Source organism: Parus major, chromosome 5 (genome assembly GCF_001522545.3).
Source record: "Parus major isolate Abel chromosome 5, Parus_major1.1, whole genome shotgun sequence".
Classification (NCBI taxonomy): Eukaryota; Metazoa; Chordata; class Aves; order Passeriformes; family Paridae; genus Parus; species Parus major.
In genome coordinates, this window is record NC_031774.1 from 23,389,793 (window position 1) to 23,412,509 (window position 22,717).

General features: G+C 42.5%; 1 protein-coding gene across 4 annotated transcripts in view; it reads left to right on the forward strand.

Moving 5' to 3' along the window:
- Positions 1-1,219: 1,219 nt before the first annotated feature.
- The window catches only part of AMBRA1 (autophagy and beclin 1 regulator 1), a 129,027-nt gene continuing 107,529 nt past the window's right edge, over positions 1,220-22,717 (forward strand). For 2 of the 4 annotated variants that reach the window (XM_015631382.2, XM_015631383.2), the window contains exons 1-7: positions 1,220-1,263; positions 11,833-12,088; positions 12,343-12,401; positions 13,141-13,324; positions 13,979-14,151; positions 14,936-15,002; positions 15,588-17,047. In XM_015631382.2, the coding sequence (XP_015486868.1) occupies positions 11,954-12,088; positions 12,343-12,401; positions 13,141-13,324; positions 13,979-14,151; positions 14,936-15,002; positions 15,588-17,047 (2,078 nt within the window). In that variant the 5' untranslated portion in view covers positions 1,220-1,263; positions 11,833-11,953. Of the gene's footprint in view, positions 1,264-11,832; positions 12,089-12,342; positions 12,402-13,140; positions 13,325-13,978; positions 14,152-14,935; positions 15,003-15,587; positions 17,048-22,717 lie in introns of those variants that run through there. The other 2 variants (XM_015631384.2, XM_033514902.1) reach the window with 2 other exon arrangements.

The window sequence follows — 22,717 nt, forward strand, 5'->3', positions numbered from 1 at the left end:
TCTCACTGCTTGTCAGTTTGGGCAAAAACTGCGTCAGGCCACACCAGACAACACCACTCCACTGAACACTATTCTTGCCTGAGTCAGATGTCAGTACCCTTCTCTTTGCTCAGGAAATGTAGGGAGCAGTTTCCACCACATACTCCTATCCAGCTTCCTTCAAAACAATTCACCCATACTTTTTTGTTTTCCCTCAGAAAAGGCTTTTTTCTTTTCCCTCATGGGACCAGGTTGCTCAGAACTCCCTCCATCCAACCTGGCCTTGAACATTTCAGGGATGGGGCGTTCACAGCTTCTCTGGACAACCTGCTTCTGTGTCTCACCATCCTCACAGTAAAGAATTTTCTATCTAATCTAAACCTACTCTCTTTCAATTTAAAGCCCTTCCCCTTTGTCCTGTCACTACACACTCCAGTAAACAGTCTTGCTCTAGTTCCTCTAAGTTCCCCTCAAGTACCAGAAGGCAGCACTTAGGTCATGCAGAAGCACTCTCTTTTCCAGGCTGAAAAACAAATTGAAAAAAAAAAAAAATTCTGCAAATTGTTTTGAGATTTGTGATTTGGTTTATGCAGAAAATCATGCTGTGGAAATCCAGTGTCCACAAAGGAGACAGAGGAGTCCTGCAACTTTATTTGAATAAAGGGAGAGAGTTCACTGGGCCATACCCATGGAAAGGACAAAGCCTCCTTTTATCCTAAACTCCTGACTGCACCTCGCCCACTTCCTTTCCCCATTTGCTGAGGTATTGGGAAGGCAGATCCCGACCCACCTGCTACATATTCCCCTAAAGTTCAGTTCATTAACTCTTATTTCTCCTTTTAAGTCTGGAAGGCCCTTATCTTGGAAGTTTAGAACAGTAACTTCCAATCTGTTTTATACAGTCCGACTATTGTGCGTATTAGTTTACATTCATTCTGTTAAGAGGGTTTTTCCAGAATCCCGCATCGCCCTAAGCTAAATTACGCAGTTTTTAAATTCTGGGCTGGGGCGCTGCCCCGCAGTTCTCGGGGCTCGACTGCTCTCGCCTGCCCTCCGTCGCCTCCGGGAGGCGGTGAAAGACCTCGTCGCTCGACTGGCGCTGCCTGGCGGCGTTCTAGCCTCGGCTGCTCGGGCCTTGGTCCCGCGCTCGGCGCCGCCGCCGTTGGGCCCCGCTCGGCGCTCGGCTGGCCCGCCTGGCCGGAGCTCGGCGCGGCGGCGGCGACGACCGACCCCGGGGCCGCTCCGCCCGCCCGGCCCGGCCCCGCTCCGGCCCCGCCGCTGCAGGTACGCTCCGGGCCTACGCGCGCCGCCGCCGCCGCGCCGCCGCCGCCGCGCCGCCGCTCCCGGGCGGGCGCGGTCGACCCCGCGGCGGCGCCCCGGAAGGCGGCGGTACCGACCCGCGTGAGGCCGCGGCGGGTGGAGCGCGGTCGGGAGGGAGTCGGGACTCGCTGCCGGAGCCTTTGTACGGGAGTTCCGGAACCGCGGCCTTACGGTGGGGGGCGCGGGGAGGCCGGCGCGCTGCCCCGGGCCGGGCGCCGTGGCGGGAGGGCGAAAGCCGCGGCGCTGCCTCCCGCCGGCCGGCGGGAACGGGAGCCCCCGGGGAGAGCGTCCCGGAGAGAGCGTCCCGGAGAGCAGCCCGTGCCCCGCTCCGCCCTCTCGAGCGTACCTCAAACCGGATTTTCTGTCCCAGCTTGGGTGCCTGGCGCTTCCCTGTCCATCGCCCCCGCCCCTCCTGCTTCCCCCACGGCACCGTCCGGGGGCCCGTGGTCTGGGCTCGGTCCGGTTGCGTTCTGTGGCTGTTGTTTTGACATAATGTTTTTAATTGTTGTTTTCCGGCCTTACCCAAATAAAACGTGCAGCAAGTGTTGTCTGCTCTATCTCTCCTGTTCAAGTGTGTTGCAGAACACGCTTATGAAAGTAGTGTTTGGCATAAATTGTATTCAAGGGTGCCTCTATTTATGTCTTGTGAGGAAACGACCCCAGCTAACTCGCCAGCTATGGGAACGTTATTTGTTGTCATCTACCACATTTTTCCCGACAACACATAAATTTCTGTAGTGTTTTTGTAGTGTTTTTTGGATCACTTGTGGTCCTGTCAATACCATGCGTTCTGCTGCCTTTGGAAAGCAGTTTTTCCTGAACTAAATCAACGTTTCATCTTCAAGGGATCCTGTAGGTGGTTACGAGTAGCTTTTCTTGCTACACACTTTTGAGTATTGTTCTGTGGTAACAGACTGATTCAAGAATTGTTATCTAAATGCAAGCCTGTCTTCAGGAAGATTAGCTGTATGAACGTGAAGTCTGTGTCAGTACGGTCACTGCTCAGTGCTGCTCCGTTTTCTTCTCTGCATGAAGTGTTCTTTGGTCTTTATTTAAAAACCCAGTGTGTTTTTTCTATATTTGTCCTTGTTTACTGCTCCACCCAGCTTGGTGTCCTCTGCAAATGTCATCTGGCTTCTTTTGCCACTCCCATCCTCTTTCAAATTGCTAATGGGGATGTTAAAAAGGGACCTAGGAATGACCTGCTGGTAATGTGCACTTATTGCCAGTCCATTACTGGTCTGTTAAGTTTGTTGTTGGGTCAGTTTTCAGAATGTGGTATGGGGTTAAATCCATGCAGATGTGAATGCCTTATGGGTGATGCAGGCAACAGGACCTGAAATTCTCTGCTAAATTAAAAATCCTTTCTTGTGTTCTGAAGGGCTGCTGTAATGCATTTCCTAACATTCATAACTCTTCTGCACAGCTTGCATGCAAATTCTGATGCTTCTCTGGATAACTTAAAAAAAAAAAAGGGTCCATTTCTATTTTGAAATAAGTGTGTTATTTGTGGCAGTGTGGCTCTTAATGAGTAGGGCTGTCCACTAGCATTTATATTTTTCCTAATACTTGGAATGAAGAATGTATTTGGATCCAAATAGTCTGGACATGCCTTTTCAGATTGAGTTGCTGGGCAGTTTCTGCCGAATGTTTACTTTGCTGACAGCTTGTTCTCAGTTTTCTTTCTTTTGCCCTTTTCTGAGTCATAACTGACCCTCTAGATTCTTGTTTGGTTGTTTCCTACTTTTCCATTTTCCGAGCAGCACTTCTAACTTTTATGCAGCTGTAACAACCAGTTCTAAAGAAGGCAAGCAATGATCCAGTCTGCTGCTATCCCTCTGCCAGAAGTTTGGCATTTTGAAGAATTATTTTTTTAAGAAACTTCTGGAAAGAAACTCTACCTTTTATGCCATGGTTAGCAGGCTGACTGAACTCAGGGGTCTTGTAGAGTTGTTGTTGATGTGAATACTTACTGCTAATGCAAACAGCACCAAGGTACTTTTTTTTCCCCCCGTTGAGTTTTTGGGAGCCTGATAAAGAGCATAGTGCATGGTGATGGTTACCTTGTGTGTTTTGTGTTAGTAGCCCTGTGCTATCCTAGCAAGGAGGGTGATAGGAATATTAGTAATTTAAAGACAGAAGAATTTTGTTTCACAAAATTGGATGACAATGTGATATGCAGTGGAAGAGGAGTAATATTAGAAATATTTTACTGGAAGGTTGTTACAGGATATAGTAGTTGCCTAATGAAAGACATGTTTGGGTTGCTTGAAACAAGAGGAGACCTGCTTTCCTCTACAGGAAGAAGCAGTACTCGTCTGCATCTCAGGACTTGGTTGGTTGTTAGGAATTCTGACTGGGATTGTTGTCTGGTAGCTGTTTGTTGTCTCCTGTTTTTGTTAATTTATTGTTGAAGGGGATGATGAAGTGTCAGGCTTGAGTGTTGAGAACATCATCTTAATCTATGTGCTCACACAGCTCCACGTGTTCTCAGTGAGGTGTTTTGGGTTGTCCTTGCAGAGTGATCCCTGCTTCCTTCTTCCTGGTACCTATTACTATTTCTCCACCTTGAGCAGTGCAGGATTGCTGAGAGGAGTCTCTGACTCACGTTTTGGACACTTTTCCCCCTCCCTTTATATTTCTCCCATGGACTCAGTCTAAAGCCAAGAAGAGCAATGCTGTCAAGAATTGTCTGTTTCTTTGTTCGGAGTCTAAATCTTCATTGTCTCCCACCTCTTCTACAATTCTGATACATCTTTGTGTGAAGACTCCAGTTTCTGTATGGATCATTTTTGGTTTTTGTCTTGTTACTGTATTTCTTTGTGAGCAAGAAATTATATGACTTGTGTTTTCTAAAACTTGTTCTTGCTTCCAGTTGCTTTTTCTTTATTACTCAGATAAGATGCTTGTGCCTTAAGTGCAGCCTTGAATGCATAAAACACTTTGTCTTCACCTTGGGGGTATGTGATGCTGCTTCTGCTGCTCTGTAGTGTTGGCACTCCCACATTACTGTGGAATGTGTGATGTCACTTGGGGCCACTTGGCTGTGGCCCTTGAACTTGAGGAACCATGATGTGACTATTAATGTAAATAATGGGATTTTGAATTGAAAATTCCTTTGCCTTTCTACATAAATTAGAGTAATTTTTTAGGGGGTTAATCTGAATTTCGTATTGCTCTGTTTGTGTCTCTGTTGCTCTGACTTTCTCTTCTTTCTGTCCCTCACTTCCTGCTGTGTATACTACTTAACAAAAGATACTATGGTTTGAGTATGGAATTGTGGAAACCGACTCTTAATCTTTCAGATCTCAGTTCTGCTGTTTGACTTACCTTACAGCTTTGTGAAATTATGTTTATTCTCTTCCTATCTTCTGGATTGAAACTAATGTCTCTTCTCAAGAATTCATTACGTTTATATGGAAGTTGTAATAATAGTTATGAAAGTGCTTCATATTCTCATTGGTAAATTAAACTGTCAGACTCCAGACATGGGTGATCACTTACATTTATTATTACTAGTTCCCTTTTTATATTTACCATTCATTTTCTGACCTTTAGGAGCTGATATCTGCAAGTTTCTCTTCCATGTCTTCATAATTTTGCTGCAAATAGTCAGCGTTTTAATGTACTTCTTTTGAATGAAAAGTTCTTTTATGTGTATTTAGATAATTTAATTCAGACTGGGAAGACAAATTTAAGATTCTAATGGCAATTAGCTTCTTGTTGCAGTCATACAGGATCTCAAAATGACAAAGTATTATTGACATCTTTGTAATGTAATTGAATTTCCTGAGCTGTATGTAGTTGCATTTTAAAACACAACATTGAATTTTTCAATCATGAAGCATTAAGACAAGTTATTTTTCTTTAGGAATCCTGTTTTATGTGTAAACACTTACTGCAGTGAGTGCAATTTAGAGCAGTGTGTCTACTGCATCTACAGAAAATGTGCTTTTGAATTACTTTCCATCTCTCTCTGGCTTTAATCAAGGAAAAACTTCAGCTTACAGTATAATACTTTGGGGAGTATTTAAAAACTTGGAAGAGTAAAACCAGGACCATATAATGGAAGTGCCTCCATGGTATTAGTTTTGGATTCTGTTGTATAGTTGCATCATAAACTTCTTTCACTTCTCCTAAGTGTTTTTTATTCTCCATGTTTAGGGGCACTTAGTTGAAGACTGACTCTTCTTCTAATTAAATTCTTAAATTAAGCAGCCTTTTTTTGTTGTTTTTTTAAAGCATAATCAAGGACACAAATAGAACAAAATAATGCATTCTAGTTTTGCTTTTTTCATTGTTTTGATTAATCATGCTTAAGATAGTGTTGTTACCCATCTGTAGACTGCTTTTGTTTGTGGGTTACCCTTGCTTAAGGATTCTAGTCCAGTGTAGGTTTATTTTCAATTTTTTGTTCATTTAGATATTACTGCAAGGTATCATGAGGTTTGCTGTATGCAAAATGTTTTCTGGTCTTTAGGGGTTTTTTTTGTTTGTTTGTTTTTAACCCAAGAAGAGCTAATACCTCTACAGTCTAAAGGCTCATCTGGAACTACCACAGATGGAGCTAAGGGAAGAGAAATCATGTTGTTTGAAGTAAATTTAAACATATATAGCTAATCAGCTACATTGTCAGAAATTTATATGGCCATGTCATTTAGGAGTGAACATAGTCATGTTCTTCCAAATGTTTTGACCTGTGCAACTATCTGGGATATGAGTCATGTCACCTATTTTTTACTGATTTTGTTGTTGTTGTAGCATTGTTCAAATGCCAGTGCTACTGGCAAACTGGGACTTACCAAATTAGGACTCCTTGAGTTGTCTTGTTTGTTATGCTGAGTTGATGCAGTGCAGAGGGAAAATCAGCTTTTTAGTTTTGGTTTCACATAAACTTTTTTTGTTGTTTTTTTTTTTTTTTATGTATTGCTCAGTTTTTCAGGTGGCGGCACTAAAAGGGTTAATGAGAATGGCATGACATTTGATATGGATCGATTCATATATTTAATATAAAATTGTATTTTTAATAACACCACAAGTATGAGTCAGGTCTTCTATCCGGGTTTCTTTACGTGGAATCGTTTCATGCATTTAGGAAAGTGATGGCCTCAAAATCTCCATGTTGCAGAAAGGAGGGAAACACAGATTGTAGACAAGGAAGGGAACTAGAAATCCACTGCAGCTGTGATTGCTTGTATATATTCTAAATTATTTTCCAGGCATCTGGTTTGTTCTTTGAGATCTCCTGTCTCTGGGTGTCAGAAACAAATTTTATTGTTTTATGAATGAAGTACCTGCAAAAGGATGGGCTGTGTAGTTCACAGTCCTCGGCAAGATGATCTTTGGCAGTTTTCAGTGGGCAGTTTTTGCTCTTTTGAGCATCTGAAAAGTGTAAGGTGTCTTGGTAAAGCAGTTTGCTTCAAAATTAAGCTGTGTAAAATACAAGGGAAAGCGACTTGTAGAAAATCCTTGGAGGAAATAGCCTGTCTTGTGACTGCAGCCTTCATTAGGATCATTGTCAGCGAAGATAAAGCATTTGGGCTGTAGTGCTGCATACACTGTTTTCATGCCTGTCTGATGATCTGATTGCTCCTGGAGAATCCATCCACACGGACAGTAGTGGGAATGCTAAATTATTGCTAATATTTATTTAATGTAACTTGAATTACTAACGTTTATCAAATACAATAAGCAGTTCTCTTGAAACTTTTAGTATATTACTGGTGTTAAAGCCTGAGATGCTGCACTTTAATTTGGAATAACTGCAATGGCATTGTTTGTGCTGGACACGCTGCTTAAGAACAGACATTTTGAAAACAGAAGTAACTCTGGCTTAAAAGAGAGGTAGGCCCCTGGCCAGAGCAGGGGGTGTTGAGTGTAATAATCTGTTTCCTCTTCTTTTCTAGAGACAAGTTTGCTTGTGGTTTTGCAGGACAGTGGCATGCCTCATTGTTCACCGCAATTTTGTTTTAATCGTGTTTTGAGTCTTTTTTTTCCCACACATGTTCTTTTAATACAAAATATACAGCCCTGGCCCATCAACTATGTGTGGATCATGGCTGTTTTACAGTCAATACATTCTGGAAGTCTTAGAACTTGAAAAAGGGACTTGGAGACCAAAGCTACTGGCATGTAGTTTTTTTCCTCTGGTTTCTTACAGGGAATCTTATAAATGCATTCTCTCTGTGGAACCCAGATTGCAAAGTCAGTGACAGCTTTAATATTTCACTTCATATTGCCTCTTTCTTCATCAGTCACATGAGATCTCTTTGGGCAGCAAAATTGTCTGAAATTATTTGGACATTTATATCTTCTGGATAGATCTCCCATTGTAAATATCATTTACTCATTGCAGGGTTTTGTTTTTTTTCCTTTTTTAAACACTGATGGAGCTGTTTACACTGATTCTCTGCACATGCATTAGGAAAGGCTTTTACTGTTGGGCTCAGCACACAACCACAAAGTTCTTTGCAGTGGTAATAGATTAGTCTGAGAGCTGAAGGTCACATGAAATAACGTTTCTCCCCCCTGAAAGATGGAATAACATGAAGATAGTATTGCAGTATTTGTCTTTGTATCAAAGTCAGCTGTGCTCCCAGTGTGGTGGTACCAGAATATCCACAAAATTAATAGCAATAAAGATGGGGAGTGGGCACATTAAGAGATGGAACCATCATCTCTGTAAAGTGCTGAAGTTTTGAATGGTGAGCCATTGCCTAATGCATAAAATATCTTGACATCCTTTTTATATGGCAAATTGAATGTGCTTCTTTTTCTTCCTCTTCTCACCCTACCTTTTTATCAGTGTTTTCAGGGAGTCATGTATCACCAATTTGCAGCTTCACTTTGGTTTTTTTAGAGGTTCAGCATCTGTAAAAGTGACAGTTACAAGTGAACGTACATTACTCCAATACTGGGAATTCTTCAGGCTTCTTTGAGGATGGTGCTGTTATGGAGCAAGTAAAAGGCTTGAGTTTGGGCTGTGTAATGCTCTTTCCAAAACTGTAAACAGCCCAGCATGTTGTCCTGAAATGCCCTGAAGGGAGAAAACATTTAAGGAAAGAAAGCTGCCAATTATAGAAAAATTTCTTGACTCTCCATTTTCAGAATTTTCTGTGGTGCTTTGGATCACATTCAGGGCATCAGCTAATCTTGCAGTTGTTGGACACTTTTGGTTATCCTGGTTCAACCAACCATTCAAATCACCCTTCCTCCCCCAAAAAATAAGTAAAGAAAAGAAACTCAACAAGAAGAACAAAACAGAACAATACCAATCCCTCTTTAGGTGGTCAGCTGTTTATCAGTTGTGATAGCTGTGGGTATTTGTAATAGACACTGTTACTGAATCAGTCCACCACTTGCCTGAACAGGTTTGATCCAGTAAGCTGCAAGTTTTATTTATGTTCAGTCCCAAGAAGTATTTTCAAGCCCCCTGCAGTTAATTTAAACTTTGTTAGCTTTGCAGCTAATGAGTGGCTGCAAATATGGTTGGTACTTCAGTGGTTTATCTGCTACTGGTATTTAATAACATGTCATTGTTCAGCTTATGTTTGAGCAAAATGTTTGGAGTTGTTTGGTATCTTTACTAGGTTAGAGAAAAAATTGGCTCCTTTAACACCCTCACAAAAAACTCTATACAAACCAAAATCCTAAAGGAAAAAAAAAAACCAAAAACCCCACACCAAAACAAACAGAAGCTGAACACGTGTTCCAATAGAAAGGTTAAAGGCTTCCTGCTAAAATGAGCAAAGATAATGCCAGTATTCACTGCATGCCAATGCTACACTGCATCTGTTTCTTTATTTGAAGGCTCTGAGTTTCTTTGCCTGTCTCAAGTGTTGCTGAATCTGTCACCAGCTAGTGGAGCAGTTACTGTGTTCAGGCTAATTCAAACCAAGGGTAAAGTTTGGCTCCCAAAGGGGCCCAAGGTAACACTGGAATCTCAGCATCACTCAAGAAGGATATATTCAGAGTTTTCTGAAGAGATCCCAGCTTTTAAAAATGTTGAGCGGGTTAGCAGGGTACTGTGAAGGCATTAGAACCCTGGGTGTTTCCTTTGTTTACTTTTGAAAGGGGATAAAGACAATAGTTAGGAGAAGCTGAAAAATCGAGGTAATGGTCCCTGAGGGAAAAACATGAAGTTCAAACACTCAGGCTCACATATGAAGTGTTTGTTATAGCCAGATTAGTTGAATAAATTAGGACACACATGCAGAGATTTAGATAAGCTGTCTTAAGGTATGTACTTGGTTTTATGTAGTAGAGATGACTTGGTCTTTCAATAATGTGAATGATGGAACTTCACTGACTGCAATTGTAGAAGTGATCTCCCTGTTTATTCTACAATATGTAAACTTGTCCATGGCATAAATAAACTTAAAGTCATTTGTTAAACCTCTTGATTTCCTTGTTGCTATTGTACTTTAGCAAACATTAGTTCTGATGGGAATGAAAAGTTGCTAGATTGTCAGAGCTTGTTCTTTGTCATGAGTTATTGTTTTCCTGCTTGTAAATTACCATGATCTCAAATTATGTGGTTTATCCTTCACAGCTATCAAAAAGCTATTCCAAAGTTTAAATCTTTCTGAACTTCCAGCTTATTCCAGCTGCAGGACAGGTCTTCCACTGGTGTCCTGTTTATATGCTTATTCTTGGGTTGTTGAAGTCCAAATTCCTTGAATACATCCATATAGAATATTCAGCTACAGTTTTCTTAATTTTACTAGATTAAGAGTTAAACGGTTTCCTCCTGTAAAGTAGACTTTTCGTTGCCTGCATTGTTCTGAGCTGTCCTCCTCCTCCATTCTGCTTACCATCTGAATCTAGTAATTTCTGAACACGGGTGCCTGGAGCTGTTTGCAGAATCCAGATCAGGATTTATTAGCATTTAGCTAAAGGAGATTTTTAGTTTAGGGATTCCTGTATTATACTGTGCTTTTGGGTGTATCTATTCCAGTTATCCTTCTATTTTTTTTTGGATCTGGGCTTTTTTAATCTGTATAGTTTTTTTTTTAAGAATTCTCCTGCAGCATGATATCTTTAGTTTTTGTGTTGCTTTTCCAGTAAGTAAAGTAAGTGTTTTGTAGAGTAATTCCTACCTAATGTTTGGCTAACTTTCACAGTTTCTCAAAAGAAGGCTTATTGTACACCATGGAGTTCAGCTTCTCTAAAATGCATGATCCCCATGCTGTTCACATTAAGCATCAGGGAATTTCCAGCTAGCTTGGCTTTCACTGTGGAGAATTTCTTTTCTAGGAGAATGGATGCTTTTACTTGTTAATTTCTTCAGTACTCTTTATTTTACATCTACAAATAAAAACTGGTGTGCTTTTTTAGAACTTAATTTCCTGGCTTATCTCTTTAGACAGCTCCTCCCTTTAATCTGCAGCTGTCTTAAATCATCTGTTCAGGAGAGTTTTTTTGAGGAGAGTGGGAGGAAAGAAAATATTGCTAATGACCATTCTGAGTTCTGTCATCTAAAAATATATCTCTTGTGCACATTAACCTATTTTCTTCTTTATGTGTTTTTTGCTTTTTTAAATTTCTATTCCCTTCTCTATTGAATATTGATGGTTTTGTTCAGTGTAACATGAGCTGTGTAGGGTTTGTCTTTACATCTTCATGTTATCAAGAGATGGCAGAGTAGTATGCACACTCTGCTGGGATCAGAAGGTAATAGCATTGCAGCAGTTTCTTGGTTTGTCTGTTCTAAGAAACTTTTCTTGAGAGCTTTTTGTGGCAAGCTCCAATGTATGACACCACTGAAAAGCTGTGTGACTGGGTTTGCGATTAGAGTCACTCTATTATTTATTTATTATATTTATTTAGCTTTTCTTGTAGACAGTATTAAAGCTTTCCTTTGCAGCTGAAAGTGTTCCAAAAGCATTATTCTTCACCACTGTGCATTACTTGGGTGAACTGCTGTTCTAAGAGCAATGCAGATTGAAAGATGATGTGCAGACAATGGAATAATCTTGGTGGAGCTGTCTCATACATCATTGTTTTTGTATATTTTAAGCTGTTGATGGAGTTGGAAATAATTCAGACTTGAGGTCAATCAATTGTCTGACTTTTGCAGTTTGATCTGTTAACTGAGATTTGAGTAGTTCCTGGGAGATTCCTCTGTCATATTGTCAATTTGGTTGGAATACTGTTCCTCTAGCTTTCAGACCCCCTTCCCAAATAGGACCTAAATCTTCAAGGTGTAAAGACTGTATCTTCATAAATCTTTTTTCCTTTATTATATACAGCAAGAGGTGAGAAGAAAGGAAAGAGTTTGAAGGCAAATTTTTAATTCTCCATATGAGTAGTGTGCCTAGGGCACGTGTACAAGGGAAGAGCTGGATGCTTTCAAAGTAATCTTTGGCCGCAGAAATGTCAAAGTGGGGCTTTGATAATGGAAGCAGGTAGCAAAGGCTGCGTAAGAAGAAAGATTTATCTCTCAAATCTAGTATTTTTGGGATTTAAAGCTTTTACTTCATCTGAGTGATGAAGGTAAAAGCTGCCTTCCTTATCAGTCTCTTATCTTTTTAGGTTTCCATGAAGATAAACAACTGAAATGTGGATAGCTTATTTGTAGCTTGGTGGTGGTTGTCATCTGGAGCCTGCTGGTGTCTCCTCTCAGTAGTAGGCGTGGTGGTGGCAGCTGAGAGCCATGAAGGTTGTCCCAGAGAAGAATGCTGTCCGCATCCTGTGGGGTAGGGAACGCGGTACCCAAGCCTTGGGTGCTCAGCGGCTTCTGCAGGAGCTGGTGGAGGATAAAACTCGATGGATGAAATGGGAGGGCAAGGTAAGGTTGTGGGATAGAGCTGCATAGCTTGATCTTGGAGTGGGGGAAGGGAGGCAGGGATTTGAAATAAATTGTCTTGTGATTGTACCTTTGATGTGTTACACTTGATATGCTCTCTGGCTCTGTTCAGTTCCTGCAGTGATGTGATACTAGATATGTTCCTGCAGCGGGCTCCCCTTGTTGTCTGTGTGGCTTACAGTTAAAGTATGATCATATGACTCTTGCAACACTTCCTGCTTTGTTGGCTTTTTCAGAAAGTTGAGTTACCAGACAGTCCGCGCTCCACCTTCTTGCTGGCGTTTAGTCCAGACAGGTAATTAACTCCTAGTTCATTCCCCATTTCAGCAGTCTCCCTACACTTACAAAAGTGATGGAGGCTTGTGCCCATTGAGTTGTCCAGTCCTGAACGGCCGAATGAAACTTCTGGTTCCTGACACGCATGGATGGAATGTGTGCACCTTCCTAATCTCACAGCTTCAAGCCTAGTTGGTGTTTAATTTCTGAGGTACCCAGGTGATACCAAGTTCTAAGGAAAAAGGACCTGTGCAGACACCGTGGGATTTCATAAGAAACTAAAGGGAGTAAAGGATGTTTTAATACAACATGCCCAAATTATGTGACACGTTCACTGGGATATCTAACAATAAAGAGCAGAGCAAAATGATGTGTGTATTGGAAGCAGAAATGGAGGTGGGATCTCTCATAGTGTCACTTGATTTGACAGTGGTTGAGACAGTGTGGAGAATTGGGAATATTTATTTGCCCCAGACTGTCACTCAGGAGTGCCTTCTGAGCTGCATGTTCACCCTGACGTTCAAGGTCAAGTTTGTGCTTGCAGATTCAGATGAGCTCATGTTTGCATGGACCCTGAAATCTGGCTACAGAAAGCTTTGTGACCGTTGGTGAAAAAGTAGCCTCTTACCCTTTGAGCTCAGTGTGAGAGAGCTGCTGTGTTATGTGTGAACAGACCCTTGTTGAGGTGAAGCTAACCGTGGTCTAATTTTTCTGTATTCTTCTCATGCTAATGTTTGTCATACCTTCTGCATTCCCAGGACCCTAATGGCTTCCACTCATGTGAACCACAACATCTACATCACAGAGGTGAAAACGGGCAAGTGTGTTCATTCCTTGGTTGGACATCGTCGCACTCCCTGGTGTGTCACCTTCCATCCCACCATCCCAGGCCTCATTGCTTCAGGATGCCTAGATGGGGAGGTTAGAATTTGGGATTTACATGTAAGTCTCTCCTGAAGCATATGTCCTTTGATATTTGGTGGGTGGTGACTAATTTTGGCTGAGTTTGTTTTCCAAATGTTACCTGGTAAGAGAGCTGTTTGGAGGCTTTTCTGGAACCTGTGTCTAAAAGCATAGAACAGACCATAGTCATCCTCTCCTCTCTAGAGGGGAGGTGACAGATTCTTCATTCGGTCCTGCCAGGTAGGTTGTGCTTAATTGATTGCAGTGGTACAGGTAATGCTGTAGATCTTTGTGCAAGGTGCCTGTTTAGCCTTTGTGAGAGACATGCTGTTTGTTATTCCACTGAGCATATCTGAACTGTTCATTAGAGAAGATGCTGCTCTACCTAGTTTGGTAAATGGCACAGAGACAAAGCTTAGGGGCTTGTCTGGTTGTTTTGTTTTTTTTTAATGAAGCATTTTTACCTGCTGCTTGAGACACACTTACTTACAAAAATACATCTGTGGTCATTGTTGCAAGTAGTGTTACATTTTAGACCTGGCACATGACCTTGTATGGGAGCAGCTGTTGTTGTCAAGACTGTGCAGGGCTTGCAATGCTCTAGGGCGGCTGGGAGGCATGGCAAGTATATGGTAACTTAATGATGGTAAACTTTGTGATAAACTGCATGTGGTTCTTGACTCCTCGCTCTAGGGTGGAAGCGAGAGCTGGTTCACAGATAGCAACAATGCCATTGCATCACTTGCTTTTCATCCTACGGCTCAGCTCTTGCTGATTGCCACTGCCAATGAGATACATTTCTGGGACTGGAGTCGTCGGGAGCCTTTTGCAGTGGTGAAAACGGCCAGTGAAATGGAACGGGTCAGGTGAGCTCCTGCTTCTGGGTGAAGTAAAAGCTTGTATGTGAAAAATGGTTAGATTTGGGAAGTGTGTGTGAGGTTCCTCTGGGATGCTGCAGCCTCTGCACTCAGGCAGTGGAGAGAAGTGTTGCTTGCAGCTCCTTGACTCAGCTGGTAGAAAATCAGTTCTGTGGGCAGAAAGAAAACCAATTGAAAGTAATAGATCAGCTTGGTTGTTCATATTTGCAATAGGACATGTGTCCATTAAATGTCCAGAATCTACTTCACGTTGATTTATAAGTTTAGTAATTAAACTTGTCAGCCATAAGGATGAAAAACCCAGTAATTGCTGGAACAGAATGCAGAGGTATTACTTTGACACACTTGTAGAGGAAACTGGATTGCTGGAAACCTGCTGCCTGCTTTTGGGCAATTTAAAATAAGACAGTGATGAGACATCAAGGCAAGTTAATCTCTCCCTTTGTACCAATTCCATTTTGTAGTATAAACATGTGTATTCCTTTATATTTTCTGGCTATTTTAATTGATACAGCAGTACTTACTTCCAGCTTTTAACTTTGGTATAGTGTTGCTGTAGACTATAAAATAACTGCAGTCTTCAGCAAGATAGGTATATTTTGTTCTTAACAAGTAAACTTTTTGACATCCTTCGTAAAAAAATGATGATAATGTAGTAATGTTCTCATCGCAAACATGTCATGTGGGGTTTTCTTCCCTGCTGTGTTCGGTTTCCTGTGTCGATGTGGAATGTGGATTAATGATTGATATTCTGGCACTGCTTTTGTTTTAGGCTGGTACGGTTTGATCCCTTGGGACACTACTTGCTCACAGCGATAGTTAACCCTTCTAACCAGCAGGTAAGGGGAGTGTCAGGACTTGTATCTACTGGCTAATTACAAGGTGCTCTATGTACTTTAGTCCTAGTCTGTTTCTAAGCAGACTTGTGTTTTACTGAAAACCTGAAGTCTTAAGCTGAGCTCTATCTCATCTAGATTGGTGAGCATGAATGTTCTTGTGTTACATGCATGGCTAATAAAGTGCTTTCCAAAATGTCTTTGTTTTGCCCTCTCTGTCTAACTAATGGTGGGACAGGGGCTCTCAGTGGTCCTGTTCTTTCAGTTCTGTTGTGATGTTCTTTTGGATTTGAAGCTATTTTGAGGTATTAACAATTCTCCCCTCAGCTTCTGACCCTCAGACGTTGATACTTGTGTTTGTATGAACAGAGTGTTGTGAAAGCTCACTGGGCTGTAGGAAGAGGTTGTCTAGATCCATAAAATGAATTTAGAAATCATCTCAACTGGTTTTCTCTAAGTCAAGGCCTTTAGGAAGGGACTTATCACATCCTTTCATCTGTCTGGGCCAGTAGCTAGCTTTCTGCTGTTTATTTGTAAGTGCAGGATTTTGCCTTGAGGTGACTGAACTTTGACTGTTTCCTTCTGCAGAGCGATGAGGAAGTGGAAATCTCCGTGGACAGCACAGAGATGCCTCATTATCGTCAGCGCGCTATCCTTCCGTCTCAGCCTGTGAGGCGCACACCCCTCCTCCACAACTTCCTGCATATGTTGTCCTCCCGCTCCTCTGGCATACAGGTGGGAGAGCAAAACAGTGTTCAAGACTCTGCTACCCCATCCCCTCCACCGCCTCCACCACCACCACCTCCGCCTCCAGCCAGTGAGAACACAAGGGCATCTGTCTATAACAGGCTCCGGGAGCGAGTCAGCTATCCCACAGCAGAGTGCTGCCAGCACTTGGGGATGTTGTGCCTTTGCAGCCGATGCTCTAGTGCAAGACTTCCTTCTTCTCTCTTCCCACACCAGGAAAACGCACCCTCCACGTCTTCTGGGGCCACTGGCACTTCCTTCTCCTCTGTGCAGACAGAGCCTTATCAACCCCCAGAGCAGGCATCCGTAGCGCAGGAGGAGCAGGGGATACTTAACAGGCCCTCTGCTTTCAGCACAGTTCAGAGCAGCACTGCTGGCAACACCCTGCGCAACCTTAGCCTGGGCCCCACACGGCGGTCCCTCAGCGGGTCCTTGGCAGGCCACCAGTCCCGGTACCAACAGTCTGCGAGAGAGATGGCTTCAGGCTTGGGTGGGTCTGACTGGTCCAGGACAGTGCTGAACATGAGCTCTCGGTCCGAGCTGGAAGCCATGCCTCCCCCTAGGACCAGTGCCTCCTCCGTGAGCTTGCTGTCCGTGCTCAGACAGCAGGAGGGAGGTTCCCAGGCATCAGTGTATACCTCTGCAACAGAAGGTAGGGGCTTTCTGGCCCCAGGGGCTGAGGTGAACAGTGGTAGTAGTGCTGGCCCGAGCAATCCGGCCAGCATTCGTAATGAGCTCCAGTGTGATTTGAGGCGATTCTTCCTGGAATATGACCGGCTTCAGGAGTTAGATCAGGGGATTGGTGGGGAGCCCAGCCAGTCGCAACAGGCTCAAGAAATGCTCAACAACAACATTGAGCCTGATCGACCGGGTCCCTCCCATCAGCAGACTCCACAAAGCAGTGAAAACAATTCCAATTTGTCCCGGGGTCACCTGAACCGCTGTCGTGCTTGTCATAACCTGCTGACCTTTAACAATGACACGCTGCGCTGGGAAAGAAGCACGCCTAGCTACACAGCAGGGCAGGTCCAAAGCACATTTGAGGGTGTGCCTCCAAATACCAGCCAGGTGCAGCCTGCAGAGAGAACCGAGGGCAGAGCTCCTGCCTCTAGCAGACTGCAGCTGGGCAGCTCTTCCACCCCGCAGGAGGAGAGGACCGTGGGAGTGGTCTTTAACCAGGAGACGGGGCACTGGGAAAGAGTTTACAGCCAGTCGGCTTCAAGCAGACCTGGGAATGTATCACAGGAGGCCTTAAACCAGGAAATGCCTGAGGAAAGCTCAGAGGAGGATTCACTCAGGAGGTAAGATACATGCTTGCCCTTCCTCCTCTATTTTTTCTTGAACCTTTCCCATCTAGTCTGAGGTTTTTCAATATTTTCAGAGTTAAAAACCTTTTCTCATCTGGCCATGTGTTATTCATGTAGATGAAGACAGAGATGTTGGTGTTGATGTGTTTATAGCTGCCATTGTCATGCTGCAGATGAGTTCTGAAGATTGTAAGGGCAGAGACTGGACCTCTCAATGGTAGTACAGGCGAAAGGATGGGTTCTTGCAGTAGATCTCTGGGGTGAACTTTGCTTCTGGTGTTTCCAAGACCCTGCAGAAGCTGGAAACTTGGGATGCCTTAATGCTGTCCTTTGTGCCCCTTGTCACACACCCTATCATCACGTGCTATGCATGGAGAATCTGCCCAGGGCTGGCATGGGAAACTGGACATGAGTAAGTTGTTAATTTAAAAGGGTTAACAATAACTTTCTTAGTGTTGCTCAGAAGGGGAAGAAAGTCGAAGCTCTCTGTCGGTGGTTTGGGTATAGGCACTTGGTTTGCTCCTGGTAAGAGAGGTAAGTTTTGAAAGCAGCTCCTGTTGACCTAAGCTGGCAAGGGACATACTGATCACTGAAAATTTTAGGCTTTGCTGTCTTCTTTTTTAAGAAGGTTATTCTTTTTTTTGGGATATTTTTTGTTCTTCTTCAGATATGGTACAAGAAACTGGATAAGCTAAATTGAACATGTGTCAGGAAAGTCCTGTCCTTTGTGTGAAAGTATCTTCACTGGCTTGTGTGGATGATAGAGCTACACTGGTACTTTGGGTAGGGTTTCCATACTGGGTTTCAGTTTCACATCTTCTCTGTCAAGTGGTTTATGCTCTCACTAGAGGAAAGATTCAGTCTTGCTGTTTCTCTGAAACAGATGCTTTGAGCTATAGAAAAGCAAACTTCCCAGGTTGGATGCAGATGTAACTAAGAAGGCTTTGTACACAGGAGTGCCTGAGCAGAGGGAATTCTTTCCTCTGTTCTGCAGATAAGCTGATTATACTGAGGCTGGAGCAGTGACTGCCTTTCTTGTTGCTGTAGTTGCATAGTAAATAAGTGGTGGTGGTCATAAAATTATTAGTTTCTAAATCCTTGCCCTAGTTTTTTTTTTTTTTTTTAAGAGCCTGCCATAATGAGTCTCAAGCTGATTACATGTGAACTACTTCTTGGGCCTGAACTTACCTACTGTTAATTAAAGTCAGATATCCTCTTGTCCCCTATTAAAGGGCATAAGACTAAGAAGGAGCCAACGAATTTATCTTTAAAATGGCACTTGAGTAAGTCTTGCATTATCTTTCTTCTGAAATAGCGGTACATACTTATGTCATTTCCACTGTGTCTCCTTTTCTGGGATGAGTCACTGTAGTATCAGAAATAACGGGACAAATAACCTTCTTATTGATCAGACAGCTGGCACATATTTGGACAATGAGATGTAGTGGGGTATGTAGATATAGTCTTTTCTGTGGTAACTGTATCATTTAAAAATGCCTTGAGGCATATAATTCAATCCACCTCAGCCTGCAGGAGTCTAACAATGAGAGTCCTATGACTAAATCTCTGGGTCACTTTTCCTGTCATCCATGGTTGCTGCTGCCTGCTCCAGTGGCTGTAGCACTTGTGAAGGATTGCTTGCCTACCTGATCACCTGATCAAACAGGTACTTTTCGCTGAGACTTCTGATTTGGGGTGGGTAGTTTGGTGCATGAGCTTAATTCCAGAGGAATTCCTGTAAGATGAAACATTTAGTGAAACCTTTCTGGTAGAGGTTGTTGAGAGTCTTCTAGGGTCTTTTGCTTTCCCAGTTTCCTGCTTCTGTTATCAGGCCTTTCTAAAGAACAGGCACGGCAGGGGTTTCTGCTTCCCTTCTAACTGAAGTTAAGGTTATCTGTAGAGTTCTGAGGTAAGAAGCTGGAAGCAGTGGGCAGTCTGGTATTAAATGCTCGTGGCAATTTCCTTGAAGTAAAACTTCATTTTCTTTCTTGTTAAACACATCAGGAGGGCTTGGGGCTTTGTGAAATCTTTTCTCTTAAAAGGAACCCTGCATGCAGGATAGCTCTATCCTGCAGGTGTAATTTTCTGCCGTTCTCAAATTAGCTGTTAATATTTTTCTTTATAGAACATGGGAGATGAGATTAGCTCAGCTGGGTTAGAGCATGGTTCTAATAGCACCAGGGTTGTGGGTTCAATCCCCATATGGACCACTTTCTTCAGAATTTGGCTTGATCATCCTTGTGGGTCCCTTCCAGCTCTGAATATCCTGTGAACTGATTAAGTCAGCAAGCACCTTCTTACCTGAATTTTGCATAGAGTGAACATCTCACACCAAACCTTCGTGTCTCCCAGACCTAGGGCATGCCTTCACAATGAGAAGAGCTGGAACCACTTCTGCACAGCAGAGTCCAAAATGTCTGTTAACCTTTGAAGCTACAGAAGCATGGAAAGATGGGGTCTTAGAGTCCTGAGATATAACCTGTGTAATGCTGAAAGTGCTGATGAAATACAAGGGGGAGAATAAGCCTTCAAACCTGGTACAATTGGACACTGCATAAGCACTTCCAATCAATATATTTTTGTGCCTATAAGCCTCTGGTTAATTCTTAGTGTTGGAATCCAAGATGTGCTCTAACATGTTTTATAATTCTGTTCTTCTTTGTCTCTCCATTAGATGTCCTCATTGGGCAATTGAGCTCTATATTCTAAGGTCAGCCAAAAAATGTAAGATAAAAATTTTATCTGGAAACCGTGTATGTTCTCATTCCCTATCCATGGGCAGGATTCATTCCCTGACATGGTCTTCCTGGCTGAGGAGCAGCTTTCTGGGAAAACATTGCCATTGAGAGTCAATTAAGTTAATAGGGTAGTTTAGTGAAGGCTGTTCTTTGAATTCTGTTGATGCAACTATGTGAGCTGGGAAAGGAGAGAATTTTTTTGATGGTCCTAGGCTAATTATCTTGGACTAATCACAAAGGCATTAATAAGCATGTAATGACACTATTCCTAACTCGCAGCTCTGGCACCTCTGTTAGGAGAAGCACATCTCCCTTGTATTGCTGAGGCACCCAGAAGTCCTGTCACATTCAGCTTGGCCTGAAAGCAGTGTGGCATTGAGATGTGTACTTCTTGAAGTTGTGCTGATGAGGGATAAATTTGGGGAAAGTTTATGGTCTGTGTTAAGCAAAAGTTCATGAAACAGCTTCAGCTTTTCTGAGGTTCTCCAGGCTGATCTCATTAATTCAGTTGTAGGGGGTTTTCCCCTGTGGATGTCTTTGCCTCACTTGCAACATCAAAGTGAAAAGAATTTCAGAAACCTCTGAAGTTGCCATGTGAAATGTGCTGCATAAAATTGGTCATAGAAGCTGTTGGAAAGATGTGGATGAAGAAAGGATAACGGAGCAACAGATGATTGCTAGTTTCATTTTTTTATAACTACCTGTTACTTTAAAAATGGATTGAGGAGCTATTGTATTAATATTGTAATCTCACTGAGGGAAAAGATCCTCTAAGTACTTAAAGCCATTGCTGCTGTGTGGGCCAGTTCAGGTTGATAATGAAAAGGTGAACAGGGAATGAAAGAGGATTCTTCTAGTCAGCTGCTATTTAAATGAGATGAGCTGGTGCCACCTCCTTAAGACACTGATACCCAAAATCTAGCAGGGACCTCTGCTGAAGTATCTATCATTCCAGTAGTTAATGCTAGGTACAGTGCAATGCTGACTAATAAAACTGATCCGTATTTTCTTTCTGGCTGTTTTAGTATGACACAAGTGACATCTACAGAATTAGTTTGGGGTTTTTAGAAAGAAAGGAAAATAATTAGGCTATAAATTTGTTTTTGTTTCTGAGGTCTGTCATGGCACCCCAGGACACAGTATTTCTGGAATAGATGCAAGGAGCAAGTAGTGATAGGTGTCCCTGCTAACATATTTCAAACCTTATTCAGTGAAACAGTTCCTATAGGATGGGGAAAAGAAGGAAGAGGAGCATTGTCCTCTATAGATTTAGCTGCTTGTAATACATGAGTGGGACAATTTTTATATGGTTTATCTGTTTATTTTGTCTAGAGATTTGAGTATATTACTGCAAATGAAAGGTGTGTTGTGTTCTATTGCCAGACAGGTTTTCATGAAACTTACATTTCACAAGGAAATGCTTATTATCCTTATTCTTCCATGAAGAAGCTTTGTCTGGCAGTTATGTTAAACTTTTCTAACCACTCCACTGCTCTCATTCCAGAGGTCAGATTCTGTAGGCTGTGGTATGAGTAACTCTGTGCCTGCATTTTGTGAATTCACAATGTTTTCACCTTGCCTCACCTATTTAGTTTGACAGACAAGATACATTATTTAAGTTACCTGAAAATCTGAGAAGTCTTTTGAACCGTCCTGGGTGACACTTTTGTCATGCATACAGGCCAAAAGGAGTGAGCATGCGTGAAATGGAGAAATTCATGTCTGGGAACCCTTGTATAAACTCCTTTATTTTGTTTTTGAGTATACGAAAGGCAGAGTCTACTGTGCTGTGCAAATATTTGACCTGTTGAAGTTGACACAGCTTACCAAAGGCTTTGCTGTGTTTTAGTCTGTTGGATGCACTGTGCACAAGTGACATGTGAAACCATCTTCCCTGGAACCATGTAACAGGGTCCAGGAACAAATCTGTGTCTTTCATTTTGTCAGGTCTTGTTTGAAGGCTCTGGTCCCTTCTGCCTTATTCTTCCTATGTGATGTGAAGCCGGTCACATGTAGTACAGTGACTCCAGCTCATCTCGTTTCTCTTCAGTGTTGATGGCCATTCTGGCCACACACAGCTCTCCTTACAGCAGCTGTGAGGAGAAACACCTAGTCTGTTCCCCTTTCAATCTCTCAGACCTTATTTCCATATTGCTTTGCTGCCACAAGGGGGTAATGTTGCTTCTGCTCCTTTCTGTCTCCTTTCCGAACCTGAAAGTTTCAGAGTTCTTGTATGAAGGGCAGCTTGAGGACCCTCCCCACTGCCGAAAGGCAGCTTATCTCTGTAGTTACCATACAACTTCAAGTTCTTCAGTGTTTGGAGAAAGGCGTAGGTGCGGGGATCCAGATGAGAAGTGGCTCTGATACAGAATGCAAGCAAGGGAGGAGCTTATCCTTTTGCCTTTTGTAAGGGTTTGAAAGAGATAGATGTGGATCAGAGGTGAGACAGGTATTTTGTCTTTCTGATGTGTAAATGCTCGTGAGTTAGGGCTCTAAAAGACCTTGGCAACCTTGTAGAATTCATCTGGACTTCTTGCTTATTGCCTACCGAGCCTGGAGCAAATCTTTCTTTGTAGTCTCCCTTCTCAAAGGTTTTGTTTTCATTTTAATGGTTGTTCACCCCCTTGGACGACTTTTGTAATAGGGAGCTTGTTTTCTGGAGGATTGCTTAGCAGATGTTGGTTGAGTCTAGGCAGTCACTTCTTCCCCCAGGCTCTGTTTGTTCTCTTCAAGTATGCCCTGAGCTATTACCTAAATTTTGGAGCTTTTCCATAAGAAAACAAAGAGTATGTTTTTTGTGTTTTTTTTGTGTTGGGTTTGTTGTTTGTTTTTTTTTTTTTTTTCTAGTGCAGATAGGTATAGCTTGCTCAGGACCTTGAGGGGATGTCTTTTCTTGCTCTAATTTGTAGATACAATGCTTACTTGT